A 27,492-nucleotide genomic window follows, 5' to 3' on the forward strand; every position below is an offset into this window, starting at 1 on the left:
GGTCACCCAACCTACTGCTCTGCTAGGGTAATTTAAAGTTCAACTGAAGAATAAGATCACACCTGTTTTTCTAATATTAGAAAGTTATACATTTTTTAAATGCCATTATTATGGCAATGTGACTAACATTATATGTAAGTTCCTTAACTGTCTGTCCCTGGAAAAAAATAAATAAATAAAAGAATATCTCTGGTGTAGTACTGGTTTTCTCATTGGATAAACCTGGAAAACTTCTTAGGCTAATGATCATTACTAGGTAGTCCGTACTTACTCTTTAATGGTAGCTTCTATAAAGATTTATTTGATCATATGTATGTGATCTAGAAGTTGAAACAAGGTAGCTTCCACGGCAAACTTTCATCCCTGATGTTGACCAATCAAGGACCTCAAATCCTTTTCCTAGTCACTTTGGTGGCAAAGGGTGCAGTAGACTTCTAGATATAACATTTAAAGAAAAGAAACTTTTGTGCCATTTCACATAAATATATATCTCTATTATCTATCTATCCGTCTATCTATCTATCAATCCATCTGCCATCAGTCTATCCATCTCCCTATAAAGATAGAGATAGGTATATAACTAATATGATATTGCAAGAACAGCTATTAATGTTTTCTTCTTACCATACAAATGAATGATAAAAATATTGATTCTTTACTCTATAGAGTATTGGAAACCATAATTTTGATGGTCAAGCCTTCAAGCTCATTTAAATAGCTAAAATTTCATCTTTACTATAATGGGTCATGATTTTTAAATCTATGAAACTTAATAAGATGGGAATAGCTTGCTTATATATAAAGCTTAAAGTATTTAAAGTATGCTAAATTGATGGTTGAGCTCTGTAGGTGTTTTCCTCTGGCAAGGTTGTTTAGCATACATAAATCAATAAAATAATGGAAAATAACCCAACAAGCTCAAATGGAATAGGAATGACCATTTACAAAATAGTTTTAAAAGTAGTTTGAGAATAAATTTAGAAAAAAGTGCCCTTGGGAAACCATAAACCTTTGGAAAAATATTTTCCTAAGTGCACATGTGACAAAGAATTGTGAAATCCCATAAGTTATAATAGACAAAATTTCTCCACACACCTGCTATTACTACCAGCAACGGGGCAGCTCTCTCCAGTTTGGCTTTATTTATTTATTTATTTTCATTTTCACATATGGAATAGGGAAGCAATTACAAAAGTTATCTTCCCAAACCTTGCTATCCCTCTTTGAAATGAGAATTCCATGCAGTGAGACTTTATAGATTTGGCAAATAATGATAGATAATGACATCACAAATACAGCTGCTCCCCAAACCTAGGGATTTCTGGCTGGTCCTAGACTGACTTTGTATTGATTTTTTTCTTTCCTTCCCTAAGTCTAAGTCTCAGATATTTGGTCCATTTGCCTTTCTGTTCATGACTACTACCAACTATTTTTCAAGCTACAATTCTGTGCTAACAAATCTGCAGAGGATACAGTATTTCTAACTTCCCTCTGCTCTTTTTAAATAGAGAGTTTTTATTTTTTGTAATACCAGGAGAACAGAAAGGAGGCTAATAATATAATTGAAAAGTGATTGGGATGTTATGAAGTTATAACAATAAGAAACCCAGGAGTAATTGCTTCTGGTCTTCCTTGAAAAGCAGTTGGGGTTTGAAAGTCTAAAGGCTGCTCTTACTCACCTTCAGTAATACCTGTGTAATTCTTGAATCTTGCTCTTGTTCTAAGAACAAGCTCATGTACTGTCTGGACTGTGAACTCTTAGAACTATCCCCCAGGTAAATAGATTCAGATTGAGAGTGACTGTCAGTATGAGAATGATTATAAAATGACTGTTGTTTTATTCAGTCAATATTACAAGATCATCAACATTTATGCGTGTGAATTTTTATATCTTTAAGTCTTAGAAACAACCTCATGTGGACAATTTAACAGGTAAACTGAGTGGCATACAGTCTATAGAAACTTACCATCATCATCCATTAAATGTAGCACTTGTGTCAAGTATGCCTGATTGTAACATCCCATCCCCCTTCTGCTTTATGTCAAATACAAACTTCTTCAAATTCCCTCTCTTCACAAGCCCAGGCTCATTGTCTTATACTATTTTCTGCCATACAGCTATCGTGGTCTGGAGTTCAGAAAGGTATGTGTCATTTCCAGATAAGTTTTTCATTTTTTAAATCATAATGATGCTTGTCTTAGGGCAGGCTTCCAATCCTGTCTGCTCATTCTTATTTACTCAAATTTTATTTCATCACTCTTTTCCTCAGAAGTCTTATCCTCCTTGAGTTCCTCTCTTCTCTGGCCTGCAAGCTGTAGAAAGCACGTATTTCTTCCTTTCAGGTCTTAGACGCCGTGAGCTGAACATATTAGTTTATGGAACACTATTAAGTAAGTATGATTTTTCTCATCTACAAGATGAGAAAACTAAAGCTTATAAAGTTTAAGTAACTTGCTCAAGCTTACATAGTTCTGAAGTGGGAGATCTGGGAATTGAACTAGCTCTCTCTTTAACCACTATGCAATATTGCCTTCTCCAAAATGAGGAATTTAGAAGTTTGATTTATCATACTCTGTACCCTGCTCTATAATAATTCCTACAGTCATTTTTTTCCCTCCAAATACAGGATGCCAAATCTATTCCCTATGCAAAAATAAGAAATGTTTACTAGCAGTAGAAAGTGATATATGGCTTTTTAAAGAAAAAAAGGCATGGAATTTGAAAGACTATTATATTGCTTCTGTAGTATTTTAAGATTGCCAAAGAACTGCATTTGGGAACACTTTTTTTATTTTTTTGGTCACATCCTAATATGGTTTATGCCCTCTCTATATTATTCATAGCAATTCCCTAAACCTCAACCATTCTTGATTTTGCTTGTAGATTATGAAAAGAAATATATATATATATACAAGTCATTTAAATTGGAGTGTGTGTGTGTATGTGTGTGTGTTTAGTGAAAGGTTTCATTTGTGTTCATTTATTAAGGTAATATGTATATATCTTCAGAGTGCCAATCCTAACTTTGAATACCAAATCTCTTTTTAGTATGGTCAGGATTTGATAATAACTCAGTAGTCTGAACACAAAATGTGATTGATCAGATGTAAGTATGTTCTTTGTTTTTAAAATGAAAGCAGTATAACAGGAATTCTATTAGCAAGATAGAGAAACTCAGAAGTCAAGTAACTAAAAACAAACAACTAAGACTTTATAATTTCATTAGAGACACATCAATCATTGTATCATTTTATGTGACTACTTTTCAGTTTTCAGAAAAACTATTGCCATCTAGCATGAGTTTATATTTGGCATCTTTTTTTTTTCTTTAAGACATTTATATAAGATCTGAACCTATGTTATAACATGTTTCTATGCTTTAGGACAATCATGGTTTTCAAAAAAGCCTGTTTTACAGATGTCTAAAAGCCTCCTCATTACTCGGAGTAGGGACAGGTTGATGTGGATCTCCATCACCACTGAAATGCCAACAGAAATAGTAATTGCTTTTTTTCTCTAGGATCAATTTTCTTGCCATAGTTAAGGCTGCTGAACTATGTGTTTATTCAGTGTTTTAGTTGTGGTTCTTTAACAAACTCCTTTTTCCCCTGGCCTGGATCAATATTTGATTCAGGAAGATTCACTAACATTTGGTAGTTCTAAATATTTTCTCCTTTTATCCAATATCTTTACAATTCCCCATGAACCCTTATAATAGCAATAGAAAATATCCAATCATCTATATTATGCTCTTAAAACCAATATCCTTTCCCGCAGTTTGATTGAGGAGCACTGGTCATTATCAAGTGTTTATAAGTAAATGATAAACAACAACAAAAAAGTGTTTATTAGGAAATATTGAGAATTTTAATTAAATAATATTAATTTATAAGGTTAACCTCTTAATAATAATGATAATCGTATTATTTAATAAAAAACCTTAATAAATAAAAAACAATTGGATAACCCTTTTTCAAAACATAATTCTATATTTCAGCCATAGCTAAATTAGGATAATTTAATGAGCACTATAAATAGAACACTCCTTAAAAGTAGAAGAATGCATTTTCAAGCTCTGAAGATAAAATGCAAACTTGACATTAGAATTTATATATCCACTGGGAAATTCTCTGAAGCAAGTTCTTTTAAAATGTCATTGAATAAGTTCTTAATCTCTCCAGCATTTTCCACAAGCAATTGTTCTACTTCATTTATTCTCACCGCTTGTGTCACATGAACATTTGCAGTTCTTCCAGCTGGCTAGTTGCCCCTGCTCTCAAGTTGGCTTTTCTGTACCCAACCTCAATGCTAGACTCTGTATTCTCCTCTAAATACGTCATGTGTTCCCAAGTTCAACAATTCAAATGGGGTTGGTGATGGTGTAAGTAGTTAATATGCTAATAGCTGATGCGTTTTAACAGGAAAATGTTTCCCTGTATTGACAGACCAAGTTCCCAGGCACCAGCCAAGAGCCAACCCTGCAAGCAGGTCCATCTTAACAGCAATATTATACCTGCACTGTTAACTCTCTCCTATAAGTTGTACAGTGCCAACACGTGGGGACAGTGGGACACAGCAGAATTTTGAAACAATAGTATAATTACACCAAATAATGGCAGTAATCTTCTGTAATCAGTAAAAGAATCCTAATCTAAGCCTGGGTTTTCAAAATTTTCTTCAGAATTTCACCTTCATTATAAAGACAGTGCAAATCAAGATGGTTAAATATAACTCAGGAACACACATTTATTAAGTCTGTTTGAAGCACCATTAAAAAAAAAAAGCGCAGTGCTTTTGTAAACCCAAGGCCATAATACTTGAGAGTGATGCGCATGGATATTTAACACAGAGAGTAGACCGTGGCAAATGTTTTAATAAGTGTTCAAAGGATTAAGGAAGTGTAAGGAAAGGGAATATTAATTCTCTTTTAAAAGATTTAAGTTATTGGGGTGACAATTGTTAGTGAAATTGCATAGATTTCAGGTGTACAATTCTGTATTACATCATCTATAAATCCTATTGTGTGTTCACCACCCAGAGTCAGTTCTCCTTCCATCACCATATATTTGATCCCCTTTACCCTCATCTCCCTCCCCCCACCCCCTTTACCCTCTGGTAACAACTAAACTATTGTCTGTGTCTATGAGTTTTTGTTTCTCATTTGTTTGCCTTGTTCTTTTGTTGTTTTTGGTTTACATACCACATATCAGTGAAATCATAGGGTTCTCTGCTTTTTCTGTCTGACTTATTTTGCTTAGAATTATACTCTCAAAATCCATACATGTTGTCACAAATGTTCCTATATCATCTTTTCTTACTGCCAAATAGTATTCAATTGTGTATTTGTCACCCAATAAATTTTTTTAAAAAAGGAAAAAAAAAAAGAATTAAGAAAGTTCCAGGAGATAGCAACATTTGAGCTCTATCATTCTTAAAGATTTCTATAGCAAAGATAGTACAATGACATTCTTGTTACAGAGACCAACGCAGAGAGCTGTGAATGTCCAACATTGTATACTTTGATGTACTACAATGTGATACAAGTATATACATTATTATATAATTAGTATAATAATGTGTAAACTTTATATGATGTTATTAATGTTAATTATCATAATATTAATTATAAATGAGGTCAAAGTATGAACTGAACCAAAGTTGCAAGGGCTTTGAATTCCAAACCAAAGGGAATTGGTTTACTCATGTTCTATCAAAAAAAGGAGAGCCATCCCATTGGCTATTAAGTAAAAAATTATTTCCTACAATACTGGACAATCATGTGATAGCACTTGTGTTAATGTTTATCACAATTACAAGGGTTTTAGGAGCTCTGTGCCAGGAACTTGTGGATGGAGACCAAAATATCATTTCCTACTAAAAAGCACACAATCACAACCTGTGTAATTTTTATGTTATATATGGTTTTGATTTTTGTTTCATTACCTATACAAAAAAGAACAACAAAAATTTAGCAAGTCCTGATCTGATTGTTCTGGTATGTTTAAACAAATACATTTGTGGAATTGTGTTACATGTATTAATAAATATTTCAACTTCATTGTACTTAGATTATCTGATACACATATATGTATAGAACTCATAAACAGTTTTTCACCCAATCATACTGAAAATTTTCTATTCATATTTTTAGAATTCATATTTGAATATGGCTTTCTACATTTTTATTGCTGAATTAAAATGTTAGGAAAATCTCAAGAGATTCAATATGTAGTAATTTATTATAAATCCTGGTTGCTAAGTGTACTCACATCTATAAAAATAAAATTACTTCATATAAAGTGCATAATTACTGCATTAAATACAATTCATTCACTTTAATTAGAATTATTTTTCATTTTATACTTAATTGGTAGTACTTTATGTCTTTCCATCAAGATTTTTTATTTATTTCTCTTGAGTTGGGACAAGATGCGTTTGGGATGGTATTAGAAATAATTTAGAAGCAAGACAGAAGGAGACCACTTTATTGAGGACATTATCCATGTAAACTATGTTGAAAAATATCAAAGAGCCACTAAAATGGGTCATATTCTATAAATGATAGATTTGGGTTTTAAAACAAATGTTGCATACTTCCCTCCTTAAAAACCATGCCATTTTGAGGAAGAACTAATTATCTTAAGGCACTGAGTCTACCATTGCCAAATGGTCGCACAGTTAGCAACAGCAGAGAAATGAAGCGCAGAGCAGCAAACCTTGGGGATTCACCTGGCCTCCTTTGCAGCCAAGATTGTTCCTATGGTGTCAGACAACAATTAAAGAATCTGAAATTGAAGGTGACTCAGAAAAGGACAAACTAAAAAGTGTAACTCTCTCAAGCAGGTCATACACATCACAGTAAAAGAATAACCAGGACACAATGAAAGAGTAAGAGGAAAGGGACATTTTAAAAAGCAAAGGTAGATAGATAATCATCTTGATTTATATGTGGAGAAGTAGAACAAATACTGGCATTGTATGGACTATGGACCTTCACTAACTAACGGTGTAATTGTGAGAAATCATTTTCCCTATCCCTAGGCCTCAGTTTCCACACAAATAAGGAAGATGGGCTAAATGATTTCTTAAGATGTTTCCTTCAATTAGCATTGAAGGATATATTTTACTTTATAAATCTTTATATAAAATTACATTTTTGTATAATATTTTAATGTAAGCACCATAAGAAATAGACCTTGTCTGTCTTAGCCCAGCACATAGAATAGGACTTGGTGCATAGTAGGCACACAAAGTCATATTTGTTAAATTAATCAATAAGCCATTAAACGAAAGTGAGGGGTGAGTGTGTTGGTTGAATGACTATCAGCAACAGAATAGCTTATGCTAATGCAGACATTCCCTGAAGGCAGGCAGGGTGGGTAGGAAGGGAGTCCCTAGGGAATTTCAAAGTTTCTCACAGCTTTGTGTGCATGCCTCTGGTTAGAAAAGATACAATGTGGTTTGAAGTCCTTAAGACTAAAATATACCATTTCTGAACAGTTCTCTGCCATACAAATAACCCTAGAACTTCAAGCTGTGGTTAGATTACTTTTTCATGAGGAACAGTGCCTAATGTTTCCATGACTACACTTTCAAACTGAATAAATCAGGGAATGATATCATTAGAGTTAACACACAGTATTTAATTTCAAAATATATCTTCCCAACTGGTACATCCTGGTTAACCTTTGCCAAATGTAGCCATAGAATTTATTTAATTTGCTCCTTCTTTCTCTATCAAATCACCGGGCTAGTTTGAAAGAGAATCTGCATAGCCTGACTTTTGAAAGACGTTATTATCAGATTGGGAAGATAAAAATACACCCAAAGTAGTTGTAACATTCTCTTCTTAATGTTCATAAATTTCCAAGAGAGATCTAATTTCCAGAAATTCATGGTGCAGATGCAGTTAAATTAGAGTAGATACTAAGGGGAAATGGAAATTGTCATTTTATTCTCAGGTAGGTCTTTGAGTTTGAGAGGACATTCAATTGCATCATGGAACATTGATCTATCAGATGAAAATTTAAGCTTTGGTGTATTTTCTGAGTTATTGTCTGAGACTACACATTTATTTTTCGGTTGTGTTTTGCTGTTCCTAGAAATGAATAATAACAGAAATAAACACATTTAATTAAAGTAAGATCTCCAACAGTGGATTTTGACATAATCTGATTTATTTGTTTAATATCAAGCCTTCAATAAAGTTGCTCAGATAATATAGAGTTGTATATTATAAATACTACATTTAAAAATGGAAACTTTAAATGAATATGCTGAAAGCTATGCCAGTTTACAAGGTAATAATTATTAGAAATATAAAGTATCTACAGCAAAGTTTAAATAATGCTCTTATATTGTCACTAGTGACTTGTTTAATATTTTGGAAAGCTTTTAAAATAGGTGAGGGACATTTTTAAAGAAAAGCACCAAGATACTAATTTAACGTAGGCAAAGGTCACTATGTTACTCTGGTTTTGAGTTGAAACTGATTAGATAACAAAGCTCAAATATTAAAATTGAGAGGTATAAAAATTAATTTTCTCAAAGCAAATAAAATATCAGTATTTTAGAGCTAAAGGAGATATTTAAGAATATCTAGTGCAATTTTCTAATTTTCCTGAAAAAGAATTTCTCCAAGGTCAATGAGCGAAAAGAACCAATTAATTCATTTTTCTTCTGAATGATTTTGAATTGCACATATTAGAGTTTGTATGTTAAAACCATGTTTATAAAATCTAGCAAATAAATACCTATTTTATAAGAATTGTAGAGACTTCTTCATTCTTTGTTCTTTTAACAAATACCAGGGATGCCAAAAATATGTGTACAAGTGGACACTTTGGTTAACGTTGCTCAAGCAGTAGTTCACCATAATCAAAAGTGACTGGACACTGATGGTAACCACTTTGAGCACCTTGTAACTTATAACTTATAAATTATAAGTTTATAACTTATAAGTATATAACTTATAACTGCAGAAGTCAACTGTGACTTGTATTCATCTTTTGTTATTGGTATATATTGAGTATTACAATTTTAATATAATTTTCCTTTCTTAAAATGTGTATACAACTTTTTGGCACCCTCTGTATTTGTTTGGCACCTACTAAGTGCCAGATCATGTTCTAAGTACTGTGGATATAAAGTTTTACAAGACAGAAATGTCACTTGCTGCCATGGACTGTACATTCTACTAAGAAGAAATAGCCAGTACATAAAATGATAAATGAATGAATGAATGAATGAATGGGCAAATAAATAAATAAATAAATAAATAAATAAATAAATAAGAAAAATACGTTTTAGCGGTGAATCTCAAGCAGAAAATTAAAATTGGGTGACATGACAGCAACTTGATATCTATTTTAGGTTCAGTGTTCATGAATGCCTCTGACATAATACATTTCAACTCAGATTTGAAAGGCAAGGAGATAATTCTATAACCCTATGGAAACTGTGGGGGATATCATTATAAGAAGGGAACAGCTGGTATAAAAATCTCTAAATTAGGAAGGATTCAGATTCTCAGGACATGATGAGAACAAATTTCAAATTTGTGGTCATAAATTTAAACACAGCTCTCTGTTTTTCTCCAGCAACACATTGTTAGTTACTAGGTGCAGTTATACCTTATGTAGATGATATGCAGAGTCTAGGCTTTGCTAAGGAAGTACACCAGAGGACGGGAGGATCCAGAAAGTTGAAAGTTTTTGAAATCATCCTGTTGATTATCCTGGTCTCTAGACTCTAAGCTGAAATAGAAGGAAATTAAAGGAAAACTGAATGAGATAGTGGTCGTCTCGAGTGATTAACGATCTCCATGAGTCTGAATAATTTCTGGATGAAAACTTTAGATTAATAGTGAGAAGTTCCCAAAAGCATTTGAGCATTTTTGTTAGCTGTTATAAATAGCAACTCCAAGTGTCATCTGCAAGGTATTAGTAGCAATATAGATTCCAAAAAATGCTTTGGAAAAGATAAGTTTTCTTAGAAAAAGTTTTTAGTTTTGTGCTTTAGGCATTTCTTGTGGAAAGATGGCACTTAAAGGGGAAAACCTTTATCTGAAGTATTTAAATGTGTATCTTTCGGCAGTTTCTTTTAACTATATAAACTAATGGTACTCATTATAAGAATGATGGTCCTTTCAATCTTTCAAATCTAATGTATTTAAGAGGCCCTTAAATTTCACTAGCTAAAACACAGGAAGTTACCCAAATCTCTTTGTATACAAGATTGTATGAACAAATATATTAGCACCAGACTTGGGAGAGAGGAGATATGCTAGCTGTTTTAGAAGTTTCCTTCTGAAAATAAATTATACACCTACCGAGCGTGTAGAGGAGAATGAGACAAAAAAGAAACATCTGTTAAAGAGATGGCAATTTCCCAATATAGATCATATAGACATCATTCTACTTGAAATCTCAAACTCTCCTGAAAGACTGCATTGGAGAAAGCTGCTTTTTATGACTTACATCAATGGTGAAGAAATAGCGTTTACATGACTACTGGAGAATAAAAGAATAACAGATTATTTGGTTTGGAATTGTTTTAATAGCTAAAATAGTTATTTTCGCCTACAAACAAAACAGGCACAAATATACCCCTGTACCTATAAACCTCCGGAATTAGGAATCTTAGGATGTGCCTTCTATAACATTTGCTTGTTTAGCTAAGTGAAACAAATACATAATAATGGACACAACTTATTTCACTTAAAATGTATGCGAGCCACAGTACTCAAATTAGTATAAAGATTTGAAAGGCAAGTAATTAACAAAATGATACTCCGCACATTTTGTTGTTTTATAAGCCAAATAAAAAAATGCATGTGCTTATCCTATTACTAATTAACTCCGAATGGTTCTCTTGACCTTTCTGTTTTCTTTTATTGTAAGTGCCTAAGTATGTGCCCATATAAAAATTTGGGTAATGCAAAGGTCAAACAAAGTAGTTAAAAATGTCTCCCCACACAGATATGGCTCTAATAGAAATCAGTGGAGTGCTGTCATTGCTCTCTGCACTCAAAGTCTGATATTGGAGGAAAAAATTATTTAAATACATTATTTGGTCAAGTAAATAGAAGCAAGAACCTAATGCACTATTTTTAGTAAAATAACAGAAAGTGATATTATATACAGTAGTCTACTGTTATTGCCAGTTTAGTTTTCCATGATTTTAGTTACCTGTGGTCAACTGTAGTCCGAAAATATTAAATGAAATATTCCAGAAGTAAATAATTTATAAGTTTTAAATTGCATGCCAACCTGCGTAGCATGATGGAATCTTCAGCCATCTGAGGGGCGTGACTCCTCTCTTTTTCCAGCTTTGCCATACTGTACACACTCCTTGCCTGTTAGTCTCCTGGTAGTCATCTCGGCTACCTCACCTATAGTCACGGTAACCAAGTGCTTGGGTTCAAGTGACCCTCCTTTTACCTAATAGTGCTACATCGACATAACTTTTATCACAGTATATTGTTATAATTGTTCTATTTTGTGATTGGTTATTGTTTTTAATCTCCTACTGTGCCTAATTTATAAATTAAACTTTATAATAGTTATGTATCTATAGGAAAAAACAGTATATACTGGCATACCTCATGTTGTTGCACTTCACTTAATTGTGCTTCCAAGATACTGCATTTTCATCAACAGCAAGGCAGGACCCTCCACCATCAAAAAGATTATAACTATCTAAAGCAGGGATGTCAAAACTGCGGCCCCGCAGGCCAACTGCAGTCTGCAATCCATTGTTAATTGGCCCGCAGCAAATTCCAAAAAATATATTCAGTTTACTTAAATAAACCAGGTGAGGCAATACGTACTTCACCTCGAGTGAGTGGCCGGGCTGTTTGTGTATTTTACTGCATATGACCCTTGGTAAAAAACGTTGAAAAAAGTTTGGACACCCCTGCTCTAAAGGCTCAGGTCATGGTTAGCATTTTTTAGCAATAAAGAATGTTTTAATTAAGGTATGTACATTATTTATTTAGTCATAACACTATCACACACTTAATAGACTACAGTGTAGTTTAAATATAACTTTATATTTACTGGGAAACCAAAAACACTGTGTGACTTGCTTTGTTGCAACGTCTGCTTTAATGTGGTGCTTTGGAACAGAACCTGCAATATCTTTGAGGTATGCCTGCATAGGGTTAGGTAATACTTGCAGTTTCAGGCATCTAATGGGGGTCTTGGAGCATATTGCCCACAGATAAGGGGAGACTACTATATATGGGTGCAGACTCACATATTAACCCAGAGTAATATAACCATCATTACTAGATTATAAGCTCCATAAGGATAAGAACCACTGTCTATTTTTATTCGTGCCTATTTCCCCAGAGTCTAGAAGAGAGTGTGGCACAGGGTTGATGTTCATACACAAGTAACACACATAGTCATTATGAAATGCACAAACTGTTAAAGCCCTTAAGCTGTAACAACTCTCAGTGATGTTTAATTGTGGTAAACGTGGATATAATAGAATCTCTGTTCTTGTACCATGGTAGTTTCTTTTTCACTTTAAAGAGAAAACTTCTTTTTCCAAAAAACAAGAAGCACATAAACTCCTCCTATTACTTCAGTGAAGCAGAGAACACAGAAGTAGTTTACAAAGACTGTTGACCAGAGAACCTGCAGACGCAGCAAAAAGAGGGCAGCATTGAGAAGTGCACCTAACAAGTAGAGTGAGACACCCATTCTTGGGTAATAAGTAAATAGCAGTAAGCATTTTGCAAAGCCCCTTTAGCAGTGTAATTCATAAAGAGTCATTAAAGGGAACTTTGACGAAAGGAGATATTGAGATTTCTACGAATAATAGCAAACCCGGTAAATGAAAACACATCTTAATACAGATGACCATGAATGCAGAAGTGCTTGCGAAACAGGCAAGAGGATGAACAAAATGTGGACCAGAGAAGCAGGAAGAAAAAGTTAAACAGAAGCATTGTGTAGCTTCTCTTGGATTTTCATCTAGAGATTCTACTTGAAAAGAAGGAATTGACGATGTCAGTGACAGTATCAGAAACCCATCGAATATCACTTAGAATCATATATATTCATATTCATATGTTACTTTACCATTTTTTAACTTGGTGCTATTCTCATTTCATAGATTCCTGTAATTCATTTTATTTTAATCAAATTTAATTTTTATTTCTCAACTTGTATATGTCACTTTACTTTTCATCCTGAAATAATCTTTGTCATCTTGGTAGAAAGGTGACACTGTTCAGTTGAAAACTTTGTTGTAAGGGATATTCTGAAATCAACATTTATTTACTTATTTACTTATTTATTTATTTATTTATTTATCTGAATAAAGTCTCTGTCACTGATGATTGCTTAGGCATTTAATGGAAAAACACAATGACACATTTTCTTTAGTGTTGTCAAAAGTAACACTGTGGTAAAATGCTGAAACTCTTAAAATTATAAATGGAATTTTAGATTTTTGTTGATTTAACTTTAATAGGAATACATGAATTTATTTTATCTGATAGATCACTGAAGCCAGTACCTCTTATACAATTTACAAATATAAATTAATATAGTGCAGATTGGATCAAAAGAAAAGTAAATTTCCCATACATTCAATGAACATATAACTACTGATTTAGCATTGATGCTCCAAGTGCTATTTGGGCAATTGGGGTGATTTAGAAACCATACCAAAGATCCCTGTCTGTGACACATAAATACTAATGTGGAAAGATAGATAATACATGATAATAATAAATGTATTCATTATGTTAAAAGATTTTAAGTGTCCCTAGAGGTGAGGCAGGGAGTAGACTTTAGTATTAAATAGGATGATAAAAGCAGGCCTCCCTGAGAAGGTAAGACATAAGCAAAGAGCTGAGAAGCTGTGGGAGTTGGTCAAGCAGATGTTTAGGTGAAGAGAGTTCCAGCTGGGGTGAGCACCTAGTGGAAAAGTCTTTGGAAGAAGAAAGCCTGACATATCCAAGGACTATCAGAAAGCCAAATTCTGTAATGGAGCGATGGGGATGGGATTTATAGAAAGACGTGGGGTCAGAATTTGTTGACAGGCAGATATTAGACTGATGATACATAACCATATGCTGGCTGTTAATCCTCTCTTTGAACTACTCTAATGCATGCTCTTTTTTATAGTAAGAATATAAAAGACAGATTACAAGAAAGATCAATGATTTAACTAGCTTAATATAATTAAGGAATAATTTTTCAAATAATTTACAATGCCACAATGCACACATTAGGTACTAAAGCCTGTTCATATCTGTTTAAATTCACACTTGGGCTGATGTTTACTGCCCATAAATGAATTCTAAACTAATACAACTTTTACTATATATATATATATATATATATATATATATATATATATATATGTATGTTTGTATATATATACACACACACACACATATATGTGTATATATATATATATATATATATATAACTTTAGTTATATATATATATATATATATATATATATATATATATATATATATTAATTTTTTATTGGGTAGCAGTGTGTTTTTTCCAGGACCCATCAGCTCCAAGTCAAGTCATTGTCCTTCAATCTAGTTGTGGAGAGTGCAGCTCATTGGCCCATGTGGGAATCAAACCAGCAACCTTGTTGTTAAGAGCTTGCGCTCTAACCAATGGAACCATCTGGCTGCCCCTTTTATTGACAATATTTAGGGTTACTTGTTTTCTGAACCTGGGTCGTTAACTTCCTTTTTAAGAATTGCATTAACAAACAGAGGTTGTCAGGAACAATGCTGCATAAAATCTTAGTAGAAGTTCTATGCTGTTGATTAGTCTCATATCTGAAATGGTAAGACACCATCATCACAAATGCCCTCCCAGTTATGAACATCAGAAACACTGGAAAAACTCCAGTTTCAGGGCAAATTTCATTGTTTCTAAGCTCATAAAATACAAGGACCTAAGTCCCTGGAGCAGAAGAAATTTAACTTGTGCAGTATACCAAGATGAGAACGGCTAGAAAACTGAAGGCATAGAAGTGCAATACTTTAATATTTCAGTTAGCCTAAAACAACAATAATCATAGACAAGCTCTATGAAATGTTATTTGTGCTCACATACTCACATTAATTTTCTTTTAATCTTTGTATGCCCCAGGAAATATTTCAATTGAATTTTACATATTTCACCCACCCCCCCCCCAGAAATCAGGAACTCTGAAATCCAATCTCATTACTTTAACTTTATTTTCACTCTTATTTCCAAATTATAAATGATTTCAAAACCAAGAATTTATCTTGCATTTATTTCTTAAATATGTAAAAATGATATGGTTTAGGTGAACTTTAATGTAATCTCGAATTAGGCTTACTCATATAATGTGTTAATCATTCATTTATTAAAAACATATTTATCTAATCATATTAGAAACTCATCTCAATATACATAAAACATAAAGTAAAAGCTACCTTTGGACATAGGTCATGTAGTGGTTGAAAAACAAACTCTATAATCATGTATTCTGGGTTTAATGCTCAACTCTGCCTCCTTATAGCTGTGTTTCCATAGGCAAGTTAATTAACGTCTCTTTGCCTCAATTACCCTATAACAAAATGGAATTAATAATGATGTCTTCAACATGTGTAACTGTAAGGATTAAACATTAAGTCATGTAGAGTACTTAGCATGGTGCCTGTCATCTATGATTTGGCAGGATGATTTCCCATTTTTAAAACACAAGAACTTCAGCAATGAAGCATGGTGAAATCCCTCAAAATGACATATCTTGTTTTTTGAAAAGGGAGGTAAAGAACATTTCAAAACTCCCAGTTTTCATGGCATAGCATCTCAAAGATGATCAGAATGACTAACTTCAAAAAGAAAAAAAAATGATACATTTTGACACGTGGCTTTTTTTTGTGTTTGTGTGGATTTCATCTCAAATCTTCAAGAGCTCTAAAATTTTCAAACAGGTGCAATAAAATCTCTGTGACATAATTTCAAGATAGCATAAGAAAAAAATGTTTTACAATATAATGACTAAAACATAAAGGAATCACAAAAATATTTACACTGTTTAGTAACTTTAAAGGAAAACTGAAAATTATTATGTAAGAGTGAATTCTTATAGTTATTAAGTGGGTTTAGCCTTGGGATTTTCTGAATTTCTAAATCTAGCCTGTAAATCTATGACTAGTCATATATCTCATGCTGACTTACAAAATGAATCCTAAATAGGGCTGTGGGTAGAAACCCATGTATACAATTAAATATTTTTTATCATCAATGTAATTAAAACTTGACACTGAATTTAAAGTCTGCAATAAACTGATAGATGAAAAAGTAGATATTGAAGTTAAGAAAACCAGAATTTAGGAACCCCATAAGGTTGACAACAGGTATATCAAATTCTGCTCAAACTCATTGGAATGTCTTAACTTCTTGAGTAGTTTCATCAGTCTCACTGAGAAGCTGTACAAGATAGAAAGATACATAGCAAGAACCTGTAAGAGAACCAATCTGCCTGTCTTAAAATTACAACATCATAGCACAGATATTAGCTTTTAAAGCTCTACAGAGATTATCCAGTATAACCCTCTCTATCCTTCAGCCACTTACCCTCCCGACCCACATCATTTCCTTGGTAAGTAAACCAAAACTCAGAGTTGAACATTGTCCTCATCCTTTCAGAGTGTGTTTTTCCCTCCAAAACAATGTCCTTGTCTTAGAGGAAGAAATGTAGTGGTAAGAAGCAGGGAGGTCAGAAGTGTTTTATACTCTTGTTATTCTTTTGGGCCATATACCAGAGCTGCAAAATGAAACAAAACAATAGCAAGAACTAAGGTGACATCTCTTATTTTGCTTAAAGAAATGAGGGTAACTAGGGTCAAATATATGGTGACAGAAGGAGAACTGACTCTGGGTGGTGAACACACAATGTGATATACAGATGATGTATTACAGAATTGTACACCTGAAACCTATGTGACTTTACTCACCATTGTCACCCCAATAAACTTTAAAAAAAAACATGAAAGGAAATGAATTGAAAAACAAATAGAGCAAAATAATAAGAAGATAATTTTCATTTCAGCGCAATGTGGAAAAAACTATTTGGTTTTAGTATGTAATGAGATTATTGTAAGAATTGAATTAATCCAAACACTTGGAGTGTTTGGAATCCTCCAAACACTTGGAGGAGTGCTTGACACAGAGAAAACAGCCCCACCCTCCAAAAAAATTCTAGTTATTTTTAGAACTGTTGTAATAATTATTCTTTCACTTGTATATATTAAAAAGAGTAGCAACATCTTAAGCTACTAATAAAGATCAGTGCATATTGGGGTTAACTATGGATGAGGCACTGAGGTGTGCTTTATGCAGATTCATTTATTCCTACGGATTGTCTCAGTTATATGAATATAGTAGAGGAACCAGGGACATAAAATGGTTAATGAATGTTCCAAAAGTTATACAGCTTTTAAGACAATAATTTATAATAGAACTACTAAAACAATTTGGTGAAAGAAAGATAGTCCTGGTTTCTGGATCCATTGACCAGAGTTCGAGCTCCAACTCTGCCACCTTTGTTAACTTTCCTGCTGCAGGTTCCCTCATCTGTCAGAGGAGGAGGTTGAACTACAACTTACTTAAAGTTCCTTCTAGTTTTTTCTTGTGCTTCCATAGCTGAGGCTAAATGTAAAAAGTCAAAGTTATTTGAGCACTTTTAAAAATGAATTTTAGTTTTATCCATTTAAATCATAACTACTTTCTACAGTTAATAGAAACGATCACAATGAAATCTTCACAGTGCTGGAAATGAAATGTCTATTCCATCTATTCACTCTATAGTTTTCCATAGGAGAAAAGGAAATCAACTAAATCTAGGAGTATCAGATACTATACTTCTGACTTTTTGTTTACAAGGAAGCAAGGGAAATCTTTATGACATGATAGCAAATTGGAAAGAGAGTGTAATCATTATAAAGGAGATCTTCCCACTATGTGTACTTTAAACAGCGATGATCTCATACCGTAACATAGTTACTAGAGGTGTTCACAGAGATGCCTGAATGCTGTATGGAAAAAGTATTATAATAGGAATTCTGTTTTTGTTTTTTGTTTTTCAGTTAATAGCTTTCCCCCTAATGCCTTAGTAAACTATCTTAATTTTACACACTGCAGACATTTTGCTTTAGACTATTTTTTTTCTACCTACAATTTATAGCATTTTGGTTTAGTCTCATGTGCTTAGTTTCAATCAACACAAACAGCTTTATACTCTCTAGTGAGAAAATATATTTATTGAGAAAGATACATTTTCCCCAACCATATTCCCAGAGTATCTTTAAATATGATTTCCTTAAGACATGATGAATAAATATTATATCTGTAGTGTTTAAGAATAATGAAATAGGTTTTCATGAGTTAAATTTTTGTAAATCTTATATTAATTTTAACAGTAAACCAGTATACATACATATACATATACACTTAAGTAATTTTACGTTCTCATCTAGTTCGGGTCTTTCTGAGAGTCAGATTGTCTTAGTGAATAGAATTAAAACAATCATTTCCTTCTGAATTATTTCAATACATGTTTTAGTGGATATTACACAAAGCATAAAATGCCAAGTTTTGTTTTTTTTTGTTTTTTTCATTTGAAAATGTGAAAATCGTCAGATATATATGTAAGTGAACACCAAGAAGGGATTGGGTTTCCTTGAGATTATTTTTTTTTTAAATATTCCTGTCTTAATTGCTATTGCTTGGTTAACTGGGATGATATTATGGTCTAATATTTCAAAGCAAATTAACCGAGTTACTATCAGCAAGAGTCAGCAAAAATCAAGATTACTGTAGTTCTCCTAGTAGAAACTGGAAGTCACAATTTGTACTTTCCCTTAACAGCTTTCCCCACTCAAGCCACCTGACCTTCCAACTTGAAGGCTTAATGTTAGTCTAGTATTCAGACTAATTTTCTGTCATCAATTAGGGCTTCACATCTCCCAGGACATGCCTCAATAATTCTTATTGTACCCCAGATATAATAGGTGAAACTCTTCATACTCTAGATCATTTGACTTCTCCTTTGAGACACATTCTTGCCTGAGGCCCTGTAAGCGTATGGAGAATCCTTTTAGATCATTATTTTTTTTCACAAATGGCTCCCAAATTTCTCACCATCAGACTTTCTGACTTAGCTCTTCAATCTCAAGATTGGTCTTTCAATAATTCAGTGCCCAAATTATGGCCAAACTTTTTTACATAGTTTATACAACATATCATATCATCCCTGTCAAGTTGACCCTCCAGCCCCTGTTCCAGGTATGCTTTTTCCCAAAGTCCTGGCACCCATCTCTTCTTGAACACAGTTGCTTAGAAGAAGCATCATGACTCATACAAGAGTTCCATGTTATGATATATTTGTGTTGAGATATAGAGATAGACATAGAGATAGAGACAGATAGGTCAAGAGAAGAAAAAGAAGATAATTACTATTTTGGGATCTACTGTGCCTGGCCTTTTGCTAAGGGCTATACACATATTATTTAACTTTTATAGCGACCACATGAAATAGAGACTATATATTTTTTTCAAGTACAAATGATAAGGTTGAGAAATATTATGCAATTTGCTAGAGAGCACACAGAAGAAGGTGACAAACCAGAGCTGTACCCATATCAGTCTGAATTCAAAAGCACATAATGATATAGTTTCCCATACCTTAAAATTTATGGGCATGAATGCCACTATAGAATCTATTTTTAGACTACACTGCCAGATTTAAGAAATGTTCTAATATTTTGTTTTGTTTCTTTTTAATGCAAAATTTAAGTTCTTCAAAATGTATTCGGTAAATGTAGATACTTTTTTACACTCAGAAGTCAGGCTATCATTTATTTATACAAGATTGCCAGGTAGATTCTAAAGCCTTTTCTACAGTGATAAGAGTTAATAGTTTATTTTTTTAAATATAATGACCTTACTTAATATTTTTGTTCATGTGCTTTCATTAAACAATTCAAGAAATGAATTTTATATATGAAGAGATGATATTTGTTAAAAACCTCTTGAAAAGATTAAAATATGAATGCTGTCAGTAAATGTAAAAATGTTATGGAATAAATTATTTTCCTCATAATGAATACATAAGTTATTGCACTCTAAATATGGTGCTTAACATAACAACACAAACAGTAATAATCTTTAACTCTAAAATATAAAGCTAGAAATATAATGATTAAGTTAAGCATATCTTTCTTAAAGGTCAGTTTCCGTACTAGATACAGAGAGTGTCAAAAATGTATACACATTTTAAGAAAATAAAACTGTATGAAAATTGTAATGTTCAATATATACCAATAACAGAAGATGTAGACATGTCATGTTTGACTTCTGCAATTACATGAGGTGCTCAAAGTGGTTACCATCAGCATCCAGACACTTCTGATTATGGCAAACTGCTGCTTGAGCAACATTGACCAAAATGTCCAGTTGTATACATTTTTGGCACCCCCGGTATAATAATGATAATGCAGAATATATAGTTAAGGTTATGTGCTATTCCGATTTTCATCAGAAGTAGAGAAATACTTTGACTTAAGTCAAAATTTTTAATGATAATGTGAAAATTGTTAAATTGGTGTTTTTAATGTTCTGCCAAATAACATAGAAGTATATAAAAAATTATAATAAAGATAAATCCCAATATTTCTTTATATTCTTTCCAATTTTCTCCTGATAACATTTCTGAACAAAAAAAAAAAAAAGGAGAAAATGCAAAGTAGACATACACTAAATTGCTAAATTATGGGACTATGTAAGTAATCATTTATGTCTATCTTTGGTATTTTAAAATATTACCCCCAATTTCCACAAAGTTCTATCAAACTAACCATTTGCTTAAAGAACAAGCCTAGGTTCTCTGTCTTGAAAGACTTCACAATTTGTCAGTCTTATTTTCCTACCACTCGTTTTTGCCCAAGTCACAATACATGCCAACTAAACCACTCGTCTTTCCTTGACCTCTTAGAGCAATGCTTCTCAAACTTTAACTTGCATGTGAATTACCTGGAAGTTTTGCTAAATCCTATATTCTTGCTCATCAGATCTTGCGTGGAGTCTGAGATTCTGCATTTCTAATGAGTTTCCAGGTGACCAAATGCTGCTAATCCAGGAACCATACTTTGAATAGTCAGGGTTTTAGAGTACTGCATGCTGCTCTCTTCCTGCATTCCCTCCTCAGACTCTAAGACTGTTAAGGTGCCATCCTCCTCTGTGGCCTTCTGTGCATGTGCCCATTCACAAGATGAATGAGCCTCTCTCATTTTGTCATCAGACAAAATTCTGTATACCTGACATCATTCTGCTGACGTCTTACCTTCACTTGTGTATGTAGTCAATGATCTAAACTTTGAGAGAACTATTTAGTATTTATTTTGGTATCTCCACTCTTTATCATGGTGTCTGGTACATAATAAGTGTACAATAAATATGTATCATTAAATAATTGAAGGAAGTGATTGAGAGAGGGAAGGAAAGAGAATAGAAGGCAAAAAAAAAAAAAGTGAAGGAACGGGGAAAAGAAAGAAATAGGTACTGCAAAATCACATTTTACTACAATTTTTATTCAGCCCTTCAAAATACCAAGCTTCTACATTAGGGAAAATAACAGGAATTGAAGCTTTCATTGCATTGGGTGTGGGGGGGGGGGAATCTTCCGTTATTTTGTGTTCTAAATAGCAATATTTCTTGGAAAGAGAGAGAGAGAGAGAAATAGACAAATTTCTCTGCCTTTCAGATTTCGTGCTCTTTCTTGTGGCACAGGCATGTTTTACAATAGGCCTGCTAAGAAAAAGATGAATTCTTCTTCCATTTTAATTAAGCATGGTGTTTACTAGGGTCTTAAAGTGAATCCCTCCCCTTTTAGTGTAGAAAGCAGTTATAATAACATAAAAGGAAGAAAGTCTTTGTCAGGAGATAATATCCAGAAGGTTTCCTAGATGAAACCAAAGGATGGTGCTGCTTTTATCTATCTTCCTTATGTTTGGGCCCTGACATGTGCCAGGTGCAGTGCAGTACAGTAAGAACTTACCTCACCCTATATGTACTGCTTCGATTATAAACAGCAGCTTTTGGATTGCAGTTTCATGAAGGGACAAGCAATCGTTACTAAAACAAATGCTTTACTTTGTACTTTTACTTACAGTCTGAACGATTTAGTAAGAAATGCATTAATACCAACTTTAAAGACATACTCAAATGTAGACATTGGCATCCATGTGAAATATTCATCTATATTTGAATCTTCTTTGTTAAATGGATTATTTTCTTTTATTTCAAAAGTTTTACCCTAGTGTGAATTATTAGTTAACTTATTTACCAACAATAATACAATTTGTTTTATTTTATGTTTCTTTTAGGGGTTGAACCTGAGAAGGCTAGAGGCAGTACAAGGAGGGAGAGAGGTAAGAAAATCTAAGGGAGAGGGATGGGAAGGAAGAGAAAACGGTAAGTGTTGTAGTGACGTGGTTGGTGATAGTGACATCCTGATGATGATGATGATGATGATGATGATGATGATGATGGTGACGTGTTGAGAGGAATTTTGTGTACATATTTTCCATTCACTCTGGAGAACGTGCATTTTACACACGTTTATGTAAATGTGTTATTTGTGCTTGTTTCTCTGAAACTGAAGAAAATACTGTTTCTCTCGTTAGGCAGTCTGTTTTGTTAAAATGGATTTTTAAAACAGCAAGACCCTCTGGACAGAACAGAAAAGCCTTTTGCAGAAAACATTACATGCAATGTTTTAAATAGTTTACTGAGAAATTAGCAAAATTCTAACAATGGGAACATTTTATGACACCTAGGATCCTTCACTCTCCTAGCCAAGGCTATTGGTAAATGCTAATAGGCTGATATGCATTATTAGTGTGAAATTGCTCTGGTAAGACTCATGGTTTTAAAATGTTCTTTAATTAGTGCCTATCTCAGATACTTTATAAAGAAGGGAAGCTTTTAATAGTATCAAACATAATATCATATTGAATACATAATGCATATTATTATTTTCTAATTCTAATGTGCAGGTTTACCATGATTAAAATTATTTTCATGCTAAATGTATACATGCTGTACTTTACTGTGTGGTTTAGGTTGTTGGCAGTCAGGGGATGGTAGAATATTGAATTCGGTAAATCGATATTTTCTTATTGCCCAAAAGGTATTTTTACAGAACAATTTTGTGGGGGTAAAAATGTGAAGATATTTTGTCTTGTAAAATGAGAAGATAAATCTTACCCTGTCCGCACCTGTGGCTTCTTTTTCGATAAGAACTATTTTCTTTGGTATTAAATATGTGGTGTGTTCCTCTTCTCTCCTTGTTGGTATAATTACCAGTTGTGTGTTTTTTTAGTATTTGGCATTCTAGTTCCTAGTAAAGTTGTCACTTAGGGCCTCTTCCCGTTTATTTGCTATTTTCCATCCAGATGAATTTGTTCCTTTTGAGGGGCACATGATAGTTGGCTCACACTGGCAGAAGAGCTAAAGAAGATAAATCTTTAGATACTTTTCATGTTGTAGGACAGTGAAGTAATAAGTACATGGTCATCAGTACAGGCAGAATGGTGGGGGTGAGGGGAAGAACATACTGTGTAAGGAAGACCTCAGAGCCATTTATGGTTTTGTGAGGGTAACTACTTTGCTCAGACTTGACCAAAATGGATCTATTTAGATAGAACTTACCTCATCACCTTCTAAATGAAAGTTCACAGTCAAGCGGTACTGCTACAGTTTATCTCTGCAGATTCAGTGCCTTTCAGGATATACAGCTTGGAGTTGCCCTACTTCTCACTGCTATATCCTAGTTCAATAGCAGCTATATATTCAAAGAAGGAAAATTTAAATCCATATACCCATGTATTGGCATTGCTAAATAATACTATAACAATATTCTTCATTTGTTTGATTGAGATTTTGCAGTTTTTCATGTTGCTTTTAAAAGCCTAATTACTGTTTTTTTTAATTGAAAAGAGTTGCTCTTAAATTTTATTGCTTATTTATTTCATTTCCTCTGATTTTACTTTTATTTTAAATGTACTTAAAGCTTATAGTTATGGAACGTGTAGATAATGTGTTTCAAATTTTTTAAAAAATGTGTTTTTTCCTTGAAACTGTTTTATGGTTTGCGTGAAGGTCAGTAATTTAATGACCTACAATTTATTATATGCATCTGCCCTGAATGGACAACCTTGATTTAGGCCTTCTCTCTGAGGTTGGTGGAATAAATGTGAAGAAGGTAAGTTCTTCAAATGAATGATAGTCCAATAATGTCTTCTACACTTGACACCCCTAACCCTGGAATAAAAAGTGTCAATTATCAAAATTCAAAACAACCGCTTCACTTCTGTGGACAACACATGGTTTTTTGAGTATATTTTGATTAAACCTAATGCTCACTTTAGTTTTTCTCATGATTTTAAAGCCTAATATATTTTATGGTAAGAAACTTTTGGGAAATATCAGACAATTAGGTAAAATAAGTTGTAAGAACTGTCCTGTAAAGTCTCAGTGCTATGTGATCTGCAAAGAAATAGCACAATTGCTTACGAGATGTGACATGGAACTTTCTGAGTCCTATTTGCTGTGTTTTATTATATGTGTGCATTACAAATATGTGTGATATATACCTCTGGTTATATTAAATTGAAATGTGTGAATTTAGAAAACTCTTACTCAAAACATTCTCTTAGAATTTTTTATCCTAATGTTATTGTGATTGATGATAGTTTAATGACAATGATTACTTCCTGAGATGAATTAATTTGTCTTAGTTCAAATGACAGATATTTCCAATAGGTGTTGATGAATGTAATACTAATGGAGTATTGCCAAATATTTATAAGAAGGTTTAGGCAGTGTCATTTAAAATGTTCTATTTACTTATTTGAGATAATGACAACAGTTAGCATACAACATATGCATAGAAAATTGAAGCAGCCATAATAATGCTATTTAGTTAGATATTAATTACTATTAAAAAAACTATTTGCTAGACAGTAAAGCTAGATTTGAACACTGCATACTGTGTAAAAATAATACTTGAGAAGAAGTGATTGAAATCTAAGTTAATTTTGTGAAAGAAATAGAGATGGGTAGAGTCTAAATCACTTGTATTATTATAAAATATTTGAAAATAGATATAAATTGTATTTTAAAAAGTTATATCAGTATTTTTACATATTTATACATGCATACCATGTATAAATTGAGTTACCATGCATAAATTGAGGTAGTTGATCATAATAGCTAATAACAAATTTATTTTAAAAAAAGGGATTAGTAGAGTGCTGTACAAATGTGACTAACTGATATTTCTTTCTGGTTTTAAACTTCCTGCCTCCAGTGAAATCTATAAGATCTTGTAAGTCATAGAGAAAACTCATAGATATAACACATAGAGAAATTATTATATTTTTTTCTCAAGGAATTTATATTCTTCCATATACTGCTTTTTTAGTTAATTGTGACTAAAACCAAGTTACTATCAGTTTTCTTAAAAGATTATATACTTTTGTTATTTTAAATAGTATTGTACTTTTCAAAGTGCAGCTTTGTTAACTTAATAGTTAAAAATTTATCTCTGTGTTCATGTATATTTGTGTGTGTGTATGTGGGTGTGCTTGTGTGTACATGCCGATTTTGAATGGCAGATTGTCTCTACTTCTACCCGACCTTAAATATACTCAACCATCCTTATTCTGGATATCTTATATCACATGATATGTGATTTTATATCATGAGTCAAGATAACTAATTATTATGGTTGGATATCTAAATCAGGTTTAAACATTTAATTTCAGAAATTGTGCTACTAAATGTGGTAAGCTAATGTGAGAAAAAATGGTTAATGGAATTTATGGATTATGGCTGTGTTGTTGGAAATTACATAGATCCCAGAACCATAAAGGCAATGGAAATATAGTGCAAGTGTGTAATGATCAAGAATTTTCTATAATTGTAAGCCATAGATCTCCCAAAGTGATGAACAAAATAAGCAGAGATCATGTTGCCTTTCTTCACCTGGAATTCTGAAGAAGACATGATTAATATTGGTACACTTGAATATTTTAAATAAGTTGTTTTATACTTTTATGAAACATATTATAAATATGTTTCCTAAACATCTGAAAGAAAATCAGTACTTTAATTTTTAGAAGCATTCCTCAGAAATATGACCAAAAACATTGTAAGCATATTTATCCCTTTACTAGAAAAATTCCCTGTTGTGGTTTAGAATTTTTCAGTTGATTATATTTAGCCATGTCAATGATATTTAAAACAAAAAACAAACAAAAAAAACCCTCACTTTTACTTGGGGAATTGCAAGTGCAAACACATCCTAATAGATACATAGTTAAGAAAAAGCGGGCATTCTTTTCAAATTATTAAAATAGCTGATTTGTGAATGTGTCATTCTCAAGAAAATCATGAGAATGTCTTGCAATTTATCTGTTCTGTAGTTCAAAATGAATATTAACTTTCTCTATTAGACTACAGTATTTCCAATCCTTTATTTTATTAGCCAAAAACAATAAATAGGAAAGTATAGATGACATGAACTTCTAATACTTAAAGAAATGTAATTAATCAGAAACATTTGAAAAAGGTACATTGGATATCAAATGTTTAGTTCAATGCCATTTTCCAACTGTGCTTTATATTTAAATGAATTAATCATTTACAATAATAATTCAAGCTTTTCTATTTATGTAAAATATTACTTGAGCATATAATATTCCTAAATAAATTATTTTATTTTGATAAATAGTGGATTTTGTGCCTTTGATAACATAATTATAGAGACTTTCTGTTGTTTATCTTTTGACAGTTTATTTTTAATTTTGAGTTGAAAGTTTATTTTTAAATTTGATCTCCAAAAGGGAGAAAATTCAAAGAATGAGATCAGTTATATTTTATATTTGAAAATAATTTGTCTATCTAGACTAGTAGTACTACAAGCGTATTTAAGTGGAACAAAATAAAAATTGCCATTGATTGATCTTTCCATTTTTTAACTTAATTAGAATGATTAAGCATATTATTTTGGGTCTGGGTTATTGCTTAAGTTAACTATTACTTCCCCCGTGTCCCACAGACCACTGGAGAGGATTTTTTTTTAAAGGGATGAAAGAAGAAAAATATGTGACTTCTAAGAATATAACTAAAATTGAACAAAGTATATTTTTCTTTAAAATAGGAGTTGGCAAAAAGTGTTGAGGTGCCATTGTTTTCTGAAATATAATATTTTATATAATTTTGAAATTATAGGTGATAACTAAATATCTTTAAAGTTTTGTGAATCACATATAAAATCCTCACCAAGAAACAGATAATGATTATCAGTTATCTTTAATAATTTTTCTGTAAAACTTTCATTTTTGTGTTTTCTTTATTGTTTGATATTCAGAATGGACTGAATACTTCTACTTTTGTTCAGAT

At 32.5% G+C, this 27,492-nt stretch overlaps 1 protein-coding gene across 2 annotated transcripts in view; it reads left to right on the forward strand.

The window, feature by feature from the left end:
- Window positions 1-27,492, forward strand: part of CCSER1 (coiled-coil serine rich protein 1) — a 1,122,213-nt gene that overhangs the window by 745,860 nt on the left and 348,861 nt on the right. For both annotated transcript variants that reach the window (XM_081047472.1, XM_081047473.1), the window contains one exon: window positions 22,410-22,454. In XM_081047472.1, coding sequence (XP_080903598.1) covers window positions 22,410-22,454 — 45 coding nt within the window. The remainder of the gene's footprint in view (window positions 1-22,409; window positions 22,455-27,492) is intronic.

Source organism: Rhinolophus hipposideros (genome assembly GCF_964194185.1).
Source record: "Rhinolophus hipposideros genome assembly, chromosome: 1".
Taxonomy (NCBI): Eukaryota; Metazoa; Chordata; class Mammalia; order Chiroptera; family Rhinolophidae; genus Rhinolophus; species Rhinolophus hipposideros.